Below are 13008 nucleotides of genomic sequence, written 5' to 3' on the forward strand. Positions count from 1 at the left end.
TAAACCAGCGATAAAATATTGACAATTGATTTATTATATCGTCTCAAGATAATTGATTTGCCTTCTTGAAGGTGTAAGGACTGCATACATTCTACCCTCTCCAAACGTCACTTTTAAGAATACACTAGATATGTTGTTGTCTCAAGATAATTGATTCTTGCTCAAATATTTTCCAAACCATCTTATTTCTCCGGTGTCCGGTTAGGCTAGGAACCGAAACTCTCTCGTCTATTAAAGTTTAACAATAAATAAATAAATTAGAGACTCATAAGCAGAATCCGTTATCGTCCAGCGGTTAGGATATCTGGCTTTCACCCAGGAGACCCGGGTTCGATTCCCGGTAACGGAAATTAATTTTTTCTTGACTTCTTTTGGCGAATTCTTCAATAATCCCTAAAATCTGAATTTAAATGTTTTTATATTTTCATTAGAAAAATTAGAACCTTCTTTTTGTGTGATGTTTCAGACCGTAGTGTTGTGCAGCCAAGGATGGAGTTGATGGGTAGTCCTAGGAAGATATCAGCACTTTTTATTGACATTTCTCCTTCTCGTGGATTTTCAAGTGGTTGGATATCTAGATCTGTTTTAATAATTGGATGCTAATAAAACTAACTGAAACTTTTTGAGAGAGGAAATGAAAACTTGGAAAAGAATATTTTCGGAATCAATCGTTTAAAATTTGCTGAACGGAGAAAACGATTAAAATTCCCAAAGAAAAAACTGCATTCATGAATCCTGAAATCTTCAATTCTGTATATGCATTTAGTTTATTTGGTGTAGGAAGATTACTTGATTGAAGATGAAATTGATTTATTTTAATTGACATAAAAGTTATCGGTGTATGACATGGTGGGTTGCTCTGATGGTAAGCACCCTCCACTTCCAACGGCGAGGTTATGCGTTCGAGTCATCCGGGAAAGGATGCCGAGAATCTACTGGAAACAGTTTATACTGAGTTGTTGTTGTTGTTATAAGTGTATTATCAGCTTTTTCTTTTGGTACAATTAATATTTAGTTGATCTGAGTGGACTAATTCCTTAGAAAGTTTAATTATTTTGTTAAAGATACTTATTCTAAAGCTATACTGGGGATTGTTGTTGTTATCGGTGTATTATCGGTTTTTTTTGGTACAGTTAATATTTAATTGATCTGAGTGGACTAATTCCATAGAAAGTTTAATTATTTTGTTAAAGATACTTATTCTAAAGCTATTTTATAAGAAATTTCCAAACACTCTTTCTGATTAGATTATTCATATCCCTTAACCTCTGCAATCTTTCATAAAAGTAAGTATGCCTTTGCCTTTTTTCAGACAATCTTTAAGGAGTGTTTTTTTTTATTGTTGCTGGCTTTAAGTGATAAAGAGTACTTTTTAAACTAATCATATTGATCCAGCAGCAGCAAAATAATGTTTTCTTGGGGGGGGGGGGGAGGGGTTGTAGAGGAGAATAACTCAGACGTGGGACTTTAGCGCAATGAACATTCCAGCGAGGGTAAAGGTATGCTGCTATAAAGAAATTTCGACAAAGGTATTCAAGGATATCGATAAAATAATATTTGACTAAATCAGTATAATTTTTGTTTAAGTATGCTCAACTGACCAGCTTCGACTGTAGCTCTGCTCCTGCTGTAATCCAACATCATAATCTCATATGATAAAGTCGCACGGTTTATATGTAAATCTTGATGCTCTAAAACCATGTTGAAGCATGTATCTGAGTCTGAATAAACCCTAAAATATTAGTAGAAGTACCAAAATTATAGTTTGTGGAAAATAAGTGGAGCACCATACTGAGGCTGAACGGTTATTATGGACCGAGGGGCATGTGCATAAGACGGAGACAGTTCAAAAGAGAAGCGTTGCAGGATCATAGACAGAGCCATCTTTGCTTCTAACATGGCAAAATTTTGTCCAATACATATTCTAGGACCCCAGCTAAATGGAAAATATGTGAGTTGACCCTTTGTTGCACTTGATATTCCTTCTCTAAATCTCTCTGGTTTGAACTCCTTTGCATCTTCACCCCATATCTCTTCATCATGATGCAACAAAATCAATGGCAAAGAGACTAGAACACCAGCTGGTAGAGATAGTTCTCCTAATACAATGTCTTCATTACACCGGCGGGTAAGTGTTATTAGTGAGGGATACAGCCTTAAAGACTCGTACAAGATCATTGTCACCTGCAACAATTTACAATGCTCCTCCATCAGTTATATTAGTATGAACAAGACATGTAAAAGGTCAGTAGATTTTTGTGGCCAAACTAATTCCTATATAGGGGAGAGTACTCTGGCTTGTAACCAACATAGAGAGAAGTTTGGATAATGAGATCATCCTCACTGTTGAAAACATAATTAATTAAAAACGTGTTATCTCTAATAGCTTAAAGATGGTCAGACAATTCAACATGGTATCAAAGCAAGCATCCCGAGTTCAAGACTCACACTGAACCCCACCGATTATCAAAAGAAATTCACACATGGCATCTTCTAGTCCAGTATCAAACATTAGTATCAAAGGACTAGTCTTTTCAAATAAAAGCACTCAAGCAATAGCAATAACAATCAGAGTTCATACCCATGGCATAGAAATTGAACCAACCAACTAGAGTACTTACAATTTTTAGATGATTTAATCCGTCAAAATCTGGTTTTCGACTGCCAAAGACTTGCAAGATTTCTTCTCTGGCCCGTGCCTGCCAATCTTGATACCTGCTCAACAACACTAGAGACCATAGGAGTAACACTGATGTAGTTTCTTGGCCAGCAAAATAGAATAACTTGCATTCTTCAATGACTTCTTCAATGCTCATTCCAAAATCCTTGTTTCCGTGCTGTTCAATTTCTTTAATATTCGATTCCAGTAATATACCCAATAGATCCTCATTATTGGTGTCCCCTGCTTTCATTGCCTTCAATCTTTTATCAATAATACCTTTAATTGATGCCCGGACATCCTTTTTTATTTCCTTCATTCTTCTATTCCTCTTTGTTGGCAAAAATCTTTGAAGTAGTTATATAAACCAGAAAATTAGAAGGCATTAGATAAGAAAGATGGGAAACAGATGTGCATTTATAAATTATCATGCATTCACTAGAGTAAGAATTAATTAATCAAGTTGAATTTCCTTCTTACGCAAATCAATTTACCTCCTTCCTGGGATATAAACGGAGCGGAAAACTTCCACAAGATACTGAGCTTGTTCCTTTTGAAGTTCAAAAATCTTTCTACCTTCTTCATAACTACTGCCAAAAGCTGTCCGAGAGATCACATCGCAAGTCAATTGCTCAAGGTGAGACCATACATCTATCTCATGTGAGCTATCAGCTGAAACAATGTCTTCCCATTTGCTCAGCATCTCACTACAGCTTAAGCGAAATGCTGGAAGCATAAGCTGTCCGAGAAATGGTGAAAGAGGAAAAATGTCAATGACGCGACACTTGTACAGAATTACAAATACAACGTGGTACCATCTCCATCTAGTGTAAGTTGCTGGCTCAATGAAAAGAAAGAGTGTTTAAATAACAATTAAGGGGAAGCTAGGTCAGGATGACGAATCCCTTTATAATAAAGAGATCCATTTTGTTGTAATACATCGAAGACATTATCCCACGAATGTAGTCCTCTCTGGATGCACGAAGAGCCACATGGACTAAATGCCCTGTGCAAGTTAAGGAACTTACGCAAAAGAGTCTTGACAAAAGATGAACCAGACGAGATTCGACATATTACAACCATAAAATCCTCCTCTGCTTTTCTAAAGCAAGCTAGGTAGGAGAAAGCACTCGAGATAGTCATATGCACGCCCAGATTAGAAGATAAGGAAGACAGGTTAAAGCGGAAAGAAATCTTTAGCCGGACAGTAGCCAGAGAAGCAAGAGTAAACATTTTATTGAATGGTGGATGAAGAATCACGAACATGATAATTCTTGGTTGACCATATTCCCAGAAAAAAGATACTTGCGAGAAGACGAGCACTGGATGTAGTAGCTATTCACAACTTATCAGAATTCATTTATCTAGCAATAATAATAATAACAACAACAACAACAAAAATCCCGTGGAATTCTACAAGTGGGGTTTGGGGAGGATAGTGTGTACGCAGACCTTACTCCTACATTTAATAAGGCAGAGAGGCTGTTTCCTAGAGACCCTCGACTCAAGAAAAATAAAAGAAAAATGCAACAACAAGCAAACCAATCTAAAGAGAGGAAGGAAAGCAGTGACAAAACCTTTAGCTTCTCTAGATGGAAAGCGGGATTGATGATTTTTCTATGTTTGGCCCATTTGTCTTCCTCATAGGTTGCTATTCCTTGTACCAATAGTGTTGCTAATGGATTTCCACCAGGCTTTTGATACAGATGGATTTTTGAGAGTACTTCCTTTATAAGCTCAGGATCCATAATCAATACTAGTGGTCTTGGACCAAACCATATAAAGGATCTTTTTCCTGCAAGCAGTTTCAGGATTAAATACTACAAATTTAGAAAAGAACACTTATGCAAACAAAAAGAAATAAATGAAGAGAGTCTTCAAAAGATAAAGAAAGTAGGAGAAGAAGGCTCGTTAGAAGTTCATCAATTAGATGCTCAAAAAAAAAAAAAAAAACAATCTGTTTGATTATAAGGGGAGCCTTGGCGTGTTTGATTATAAGGGAAGTCTGCCATGTGACCAGGAGGTCACGGGTTAGAGCCGTGAAAACAGCCACATGCAGAAATGCGGGTAAGACTACGTACAATAGACCATTATGGTCTGGGTCCTTCCCAGAACCCCGCGCATAACGGGAGCTTAGTGCACCGGGCTGACCTTTAATCTGTTTGATTAGAATAATGGTAGGTATAATTTGGATTATTATAGGACTAACTGATATGATCATTTTTTCTATTTATTCAGCTTCATTAATCACAATTCACAATGAATGCTTGAATACAACCAAACCAATTTGATAATCCAAAAGCAAATAGGCAACATCTAGGGTGGAAAAGTGAATGATTTTCCTAAATCTTCCCAGAAAACTACTATAGCAGCAGGTTAGTTACTATTTTTACTATTGCAAATTAACATTTATCAAGAAATTTACCTATAACTACCCAAGAAGTGATATGATTTTGCAAAAACATACCATATTTTTTGATGGTTTCAAGAAAGAAAGGCATCAGTCTTGGTGCTACATCATCAGATAGACTCATAGGCTTTGAGTATGCTTCCTTAATCATCCCAGAAAACTCTTTCATGTCCCCATACAAAACCTTGTAAGAATTTCCTTCCAAACCTTGTTTTCTCAACAACAACTCCAATTTCTTTGGTCTGAACCAAATCCAGTTCAGCACTCTCCATATACACACCAGCAGAGTAATTACTATGGCAGCACAAGATGCTGTTACTGTCATTTGAAGTAGTGCGTCCATTTTCACTCTCTAGGTTTGTCCCAGTAATTCTTCCCCTACTGCCCTCCATATCATATCTACCATTTTCGTGGGGAAGAAAACAAAATGAAGTCGTCATCAATGACGTGAAAAGGCAAATATCTGAGGTTTAATTGCGTATCTGACTATTATAGCCACACATTTCATGATGATAATATGTATTTTTTCTTCTTCTGGAAAACACCATAAGTGGCAACATTTTATTTATTTAATAAAAGATCTTATATATGGTATTAATCTCATTTTTTATCTGGCCTTAACTTTTTTTGTGTAAGAAGGACACCAAATTAAATCTATTAAAGGTATTACAGACAATTGTGCTGAAAATGATTTTTTTTTTAATCCCGATCCTGAAGATTAGTGGTGCTACCCGAAGGCAAATGAATAGCCATCGAACGTTAAGAACAATCGAGATACAATGAGAATTTGCGCATAGCTTCTGATCTTTGACATAAAAAAAGAAGGTGGTAATAATAAAAGGTACATGTGAGAATTTGGTCTATCCATTTTTAATAAATTAATTCTCATTTTCTTGAATATATCGCATGACTTCACTGTTTAGTTCAAATGTGTGGCTTCGAAGGTATAACATCATCGTACTATATTATAAGTGTGAAACTAAAAAATTAAAATTAAATTACTAAATTACCCATTAAAAGTTGAGTGACCTTTTTACTCTTTAACAATTAAATTAAATTATTCTTTCAAAATCTTCTAAAGTTTGTTCTTTACATTAATATCCAGTGAATTTATTAACATCATATGCAGTTATGCACACGTTTTCTGAGTGAATGTTTTAGAATTACTATGCACGTACCATATCATGTCTTCAATAGCCAATCGATTTTTGCAATTCCCATAGATAATTGACTTTTCAAATTCTAACGGAAGAGGTTGTCCTATTTCTTTGGACCCAAATCCAATATGCACACCATTTTTCACTTAAATGTCATATAAGCAACCAGGACATGGCTCACGCACACAACAATCAGATTTTTTTTCAAAAGAATCACGTTGCATTTCATCTTTTCCTTCACTACTCCATTAAAGCTTCTATCGTTATATCAGGTAGGCCAATCGATCTCTTTGTTGAATTTCTGCATAGCTTTGAGTGTTCTTTAATCTTTAATGTTTCCATATTGTTATATTCTTTACATGTTCTTTTCTGTTATGCCTAATTAGGTAGTATCCTTTATTAACCTTATTCAAATAATTTGTTTTTCCCTTTTCTTAAATCCTAAAGAAAATTGATAAACAATGGAATACTAATGAATCATGAAATGTAGAGGTAAAAGCTCATGTGAGTGCATACCGAGGTATGTTATCCAAAGGAGATCTAGTTTGTAGCTCATTACAATAGTTGTATTATTTATATGACTTTTTACACATGACAACAATAAAAATTAATACATGATATCACTAAATGAAATAGAAGATTTTGTTAAGAATCAAAGTCGTCCTATTATATAGTCAATAGTCTATCAAAAAAAGGGAATCACATACACCCGCATGCATGCATGCACACATTTTTGCAGTTACGTGAAGCTTAATTTAAGAAGTCATGTATCACATAATAAAAAATATATTCACCGGTAATGTAGGCATAAAAAACTGATAAGTATGATTTGTATTATCAAATACAAAGCCTTGTACGATATGCTCTTGGGTTGTGAACTCTTATTCACTTAAAGGAACTTGAACAATTCTTATGTTTGTAAAGTACAAACTTTAGAAGATTTTGAAAGAATAATTTAATTGTTAAAGGATAAAAAGGTCACTCAACTTTTAATGGGTAATTTAGTAATTTAACTTTAAATTTTTGACTTCACACTTATAATATAGTATGATGATTATATGCATGTTTTATTATTGTTCATGTATGTATTTAGCATTAAATAAAAGTATTATGTCAGAAAAATAAAATTGGCGTTTATTAGATTTTCTGACGTCAAATAACAAACTGTTACTTTTGTATGTTTTGATTTACATTTTAAAGCTCAGAGGAAGCTCTAAAATGTGTACCGTTAACAATTATCATTTTATGATACACTTTACATGCTAAATATTTTAGGTTAAACGTGCAACGCACGTTCTTAGAGACTAGTATGTATAAAAAGAACATATTTCATTTAATTTAGCCCTTACTAATTAATAGCACTTGCTTTAGAAGAAAAAAATTAACAAAGATTAGCAGATAGAGTTATAATGCTAGTGGATCCTGATTTATAAGCTGCAAGAGCTCACTTAAACATATAACAAGTCATCTTTCACTAGTACTAGTTAATATGGACTTGGGAGCACCCAACCAAAGGGAAAATATGTGTGTTGACCCTATGTTGCACTTGATAATCCTCCTCGAAATCTCTCTGGTTTGAACTCCTTTGCCCCATATCTCTCCATCATATATGATGCAACAAGATCACTGGCAAAGAGACTAGGATGCCAGCTGGTAGAGATAATTCTCCTAATACAGTGTCTTCATTAGACCGCCGGGTAATTGATACTACTGGCCTGGGGGTGTAGCCTTAAAGTCTAGCTCGTACAAGATCATTGTCATCTGCAACAAATAAAAAAATTCTCCTCCATCAGTTATATCTACGTACGTACCCATGAACAAGATAATGGCACAAGTTTAATCTTTGTGGCTAAACTAGTTAATCCTTATGAGTGAAGTACTCCTCTAGCTTGCAACCAACATACAAAGAAGTTCTGGAATTGAGAAAACTTCCATCTCCGCTTCCTAGGGAAACCATGGGTTGATAAGACTCTTCTAGTGCTACTTGGTTATCATTTTGTCTGGCCTATTATTAACTTTCGTGAACTCATGCAGGGAATAGGAAAAGAGTTTTATGTTCGCATAATACACTGATGGCAACAAAATATTCACAAACAAATTATTAAAAGGTTTGTATACAACTCTATGTAATACCCGTAACATGTATTAGTAAACCTAAAATAAATGGTCCTAAAAACCTGCTTGAACAGATTAAATTATAAGTATAAAAATTATTTACCTGGTATATAACTTAAATTCATACTGAAAAGTATGTCATTGTCTTTGATATATAGCATATTTAGTCAAGTTTTTTTTTAGCCAAAAGTATTTTTTTTGTGTGTGGAAAAGGGCCAAATAAACCTCTTTACTTTCGAATATTATCGACATTTAACCTTCGTTATACTATCCGGCCAAATTTACCCTTACCATCAGCAAACTTTTAAAAATTACCCCTTGATCAGTTAAGTAATCCAAAATCTCCCAATTTCCTTTTATTTAAACCACTTGTTGTTCTTCTGCTCCACTATTTTCAGAAATTACTATTGATGTGAATGCTAAAGTGGCACGACCCGGAATTCCCACCCTCGGGACCGTGATGACACCTAACATTTCACTTGCCAGGCAAGCCAATGTTAGAATAGTTTTTATCCATTTTTAACAGTTCAAATTAAATAGTAATCAAGGAACCGAAATAACTAAAATAAATCTAAAATAGAGTGAACAACCAAAATATCATCGGTATCTAGATACAATCAACTGGTGTCACAAGTGCACAAACGACTAAAATAATACATTTAGTGGTCTGAATGAAAGTAAAACTATCTGAAATGAAATAAACATCTAGGATAAAGTAGAAGGGGACTTCAGCGCTGCGAACGCCGAGCAGCTGTACCTCAAGTCTCCGTCTGGCAATCAATCCTAGCAATCTACTGACCGCCGTTAGGACTGACTCCACAATCTGCACAAGAAATGTAGAGTATAGTATGAGTACAACCGACCCCATGTACTCTGTAAGTGCCGAGCCTAACCTCGACGAAGTAGTGACGAGGCTAAGGTGGGTCACTTACAATAACCTATACGCCAATAATAATAATAATAATAATAATAATAATAATATAATAATAATAATAATAATAATAATAATAATAATAATAATAATAACAGGAAGAGAACAAAGAAAAGTAAGGCTTTTAACTGATAAAAATAAGCTCAATCCTCGAAATCCGTAAAACCAGAAACACCGGTCCTCAGAATCTCGTATGAAAAGACTGAAAGCTAACACAATGTAATAAGGAATACAAAACACACAATACGTTGTGGCATGCAATCCGATCCCACCGTAAACTCAATATCCTCCATTATTTCACAATTTCAATATCAGGAATAACAATTAAATCTGATGTGGCGTGCAATCCGATCCCACCATATAATCAGAATCAATATCATAATCCTCCATTATTTCACCATATCAAAATCACATATAAAATCCGTTGCGGCGTGCAACCCGATCCCACCATATCAATATCAATCCTCCCTTATTCCACCCGTTGTGGCGTGAAACCCGATCCATAATATCAATATCAATCTTCCCTTATTCCACCTGTTACGGCGTGCAATCCGATCCATAAACAAAATTGATAAATGAAATCAATTCAACAACTCAATTCTCAAGAATCACTACGATTAAAGTATATGAAAGAAAAGCCATAAAGGGACCTCGTACCAAATCAAGGAATATAATTAATACAAAGCAACAAGACAAGTCAAATATATGACAATTAAAGTGTATAAGTAAGACATTTAAGGCAAGTAACAATTAATCATGGAAGCATGGAAGAAACATTTTAATATGAGAGAAATAAGTGGCAAGTAGCAAGTTAAGGCATAGGAAGCAATTAAAGCATGTAACATATAAGACACAGAATGAAATAATTAACAAAATACGGGAAATCATGGGAATAGGTATTTTGATGGCGTATATACACTCGTCACCTCGCATATACGCTGCTACACATGTAATTCATATAGCACATAGCTCAAGGATTCCTAATTCCCTCAAATCAAGGTTAGACCCAATAACTTACCTCGCCTCACAAGAAAATCAAAGCTCAACCGGGGCCTTTCCTCTACAATTCACCTCCAAACCAATTGAATCTTGCCAAAATCGACTTAATATCAACAATCAATGCGAGGAATATCAATTACAATACATAAAGCTAAGCTCTTTACACTTTTTTCAAAAAGTAAACAAAAGTCAACCTTAGGATCGCTTAGAAAAAACCCGAGATTCGGACCAAAACCAAAATACCCGTTCACCCCTGAGCCTGATTATGCAATTAATTTCGAAATTCGACCTCAGTTTGAGGTCTAAATCTCAATTTTACAAAACACTCCAATTTTACCCAAATCCCTAATTTTCTACCATGAATGAGCATTAATCAAGGTTAGAATCAATAGGTATTGAAGGAAATGGAAGAAAGCGAGTTAAAGTACACTAACCTATGAATTGGTGATGAATTTTCTCTTCAAAATTGCCTCTAGGCCGAGCTCTAATGAGAAGATGGTGAAAAATGGGTGAAATCCCGTGTTTGAAACATTTTAAAGTCTGGGTGCCAGGTGTTCATCGCTTTCGCGAGGCACTTGATACGCTCGCGAAGCAGCAGCGACCAATGGCCTTCGCATTTGCGAGCCACTCTTCGTGTTTGCGAAAGATTACTTCCCCTGCCTTCATGTTCTTGATCAGTGATGCATTCATGAAGGGTAAATGACAGGCTCCCTCCTAGGACACCATAACCCTATGCGTTCGCGAAGGTTAAACCCCCCATTACTTCGCATTCGCGACCAGCTCCTCGGGTTCGCGAAGAAGAAACTCCTCCCAAGCCCAAATTCCCCTTTGTGATCGCGAGAGAAGCTTCGTGATTGTGAAGCGCATGATACCAGATATCAGAAATAGCCAAAACCAACCATTCTTTCTAAGTTCAAATGGTCCGTAGCCTACACGAAACTCACCTGAGTCTCTCGGGTTCCAAACCAAACATGCACACAAGTGTAATAACATCATAAGAACTTGCTCGAGTGACAGAAACATCAAAATAACACCTAGAACCACGAATCAGACACCAAAATGAATGACATTTTCAAAGAAACTTAAGAACTTTCAATTTTACAACCGGGCGTCCGAATCACGTTAAATCAACTCCGTTTTGCACCAAATTTTGCAGCTAGGTCATAAATACTGAAATGAACCTATACCAAGTTCCAGAACCGAAATCCAAGTCCAGTAGCAACAAAGTCAATCTACGGTCAAACTTAAGAATTCTTTAAATTGCTAGTTTTCAACAAATTACGTTAAACCAAGTTAGGGACTTCTGAATTCGATTTCGGGCATACGCCCAAGTCTCAAATCACAATACGGACCAATCAGGACCATCAAAATACTTATTTGGGTTTGTTTACACAAAATGTTGACCGCAATCAACTCAAATGTGTTTTTAAAGCTAAATTCCACATCTTCATAGATTTTTCACATAAAACTTTTTCAGAAAAAATACGGAATGTGCATGCAAATTGAGGAAGGCTAAACGGAGCTACCTAAGGTCTTGAAACACAAAAATGATGGGTAAAACTATAAATGAACTATCGGCTCATTATATTCTCCACTTCTAAAACAAACGTTTATCCTCGACGGACATGAAAAGGTACATGGACTGGTGAAAAGGTGTGGATATCTACTTCGCATGTCTTACTTGGAATGCCACGTGGCTGCCTCGATTGACTGACCTCTCCACTACGCTCGAGCTAAAGAACCTCAACTACCAGACCTGCTGGGCTAGAATAGCCAACAGCTCATCCTCATAAGTCAATCGTTGTCCAATTGGACTGAGCTGAAATCTAACACATGAGATGGATTACCGTGAGCTGAAATTACCATGATACTTCCGGAGAAGAGACACATGGAACACTGGATGGACTATTGATAAACTAGGTGAAAATGAGAGCCTGTTTGCCACCTCACCCACTCTCTCAATAATCTCAAAGGGTCTAATATACCTAGGGCTCAACTAGACCTTCTTTCCGAAACTCATCACACCCTTCATGGGTGAAACCTAAAGCAATACCCTCTCTCCAATCATGAATGCAACATCACGAACTCTACGGTCGTCATAACACTTCTGCTAGACTGAGCTGTGCGAAGTTGATCCTGAATAATCTTGACCTTATCCAAGGCACCTTGAACCAAATCGGTACCCAACAATCGAGCCTCTCCCGGCTCGAACAAACTAACTGGCAAACGACACCGCCTCCCATACAATTCCTCATAGGGAGCAATTTGAATACTCGACTGGAAACTGTTGTTGTGGGCAAACTCTGCAAGTGACAAGAACTAATCCCAAGAACCCCCGAAATCCATAACGCAAGCGCAAAACATATCCTCCAATATCTGAATAGTGCACAAACTACCCGTCCTTCTGGGGTGAAATGCTGTGCGCAACTCAACCCGCGTGCCTAACTCATGCTGTACAGCCCTCCAAAAGTGCGAGGTGAACGTGTACCTCGATCTAAAATGACAGAAACGGGAACACAATGAAGACGGATGATCTCACTGATGTAGATCTCAGCTAATCACTCTGAAAAATAGGTAACTGCCACTAGAATGACATGTGCCGATTTGGTCAATGTTGATACCTAATATGTCCCTCAAATTTTTAAATTGTATATATATACTTTAAAAATAGTATATTTGCATCATCATTTAGTTTATAAACCTATACAGGCATTTTACATAATTTTAAAAGGTTTTA

The 13008-nt window shown here is 36.2% G+C and overlaps 1 protein-coding gene and 1 non-coding gene across 2 annotated transcripts; one reads left to right on the top strand and one right to left on the bottom strand.

Annotated features, from left to right (window-relative positions):
• The first annotated feature begins 277 nt into the window (after window positions 1-277).
• TRNAE-UUC (transfer RNA glutamic acid (anticodon UUC)) lies at window positions 278-349 on the top strand. Its single transcript has one exon. It is a non-coding gene; the product is annotated as a tRNA-Glu (tRNA).
• A 1367-nt stretch (window positions 350-1716) lies between these two features.
• On the bottom strand, window positions 1717-5423 carry LOC107811508 (cytochrome P450 CYP72A219-like). The gene is made up of 5 exons (NM_001325875.1): window positions 5127-5423; window positions 4237-4454; window positions 3154-3398; window positions 2622-3006; window positions 1717-2184 (listed from the first exon to the last, which is right to left on the bottom strand). The coding sequence occupies exons 1-5, from the start codon at window positions 5392-5394 to the stop codon at window positions 1759-1761; spliced, it is 1542 nt and encodes a 513-aa protein (NP_001312804.1). The 5' UTR covers window positions 5395-5423; the 3' UTR covers window positions 1717-1758.
• Window positions 5424-13008: the final 7585 nt, after the last annotated feature.

The sequence above is a fragment of the Nicotiana tabacum genome, chromosome 10 (assembly GCF_000715075.1).
Source record: "Nicotiana tabacum cultivar K326 chromosome 10, ASM71507v2, whole genome shotgun sequence".
NCBI classification, from domain to species: Eukaryota; Viridiplantae; Streptophyta; class Magnoliopsida; order Solanales; family Solanaceae; genus Nicotiana; species Nicotiana tabacum.

Excerpts from the sequence above, each read along its gene's own strand:
- LOC107811508 (NM_001325875.1), bottom strand. The coding sequence starts at position 5,394 with ATGACAGTAACAGCATCTTGTGCTGCCATAGTAATTACTCTGCTGGTG. Across the intron at positions 3,399-4,236 it reads TCCATCTAGAGAAGCTAAAG|CTTATGCTTCCAGCATTTCG; the intron begins GTTTTGTCACTG and ends TTTCTCGGACAG. Across the intron at positions 2,185-2,621 it reads GATTAAATCATCTAAAAATT|GTGACAATGATCTTGTACGA; the intron begins GTAAGTACTCTA and ends AAATTGTTGCAG.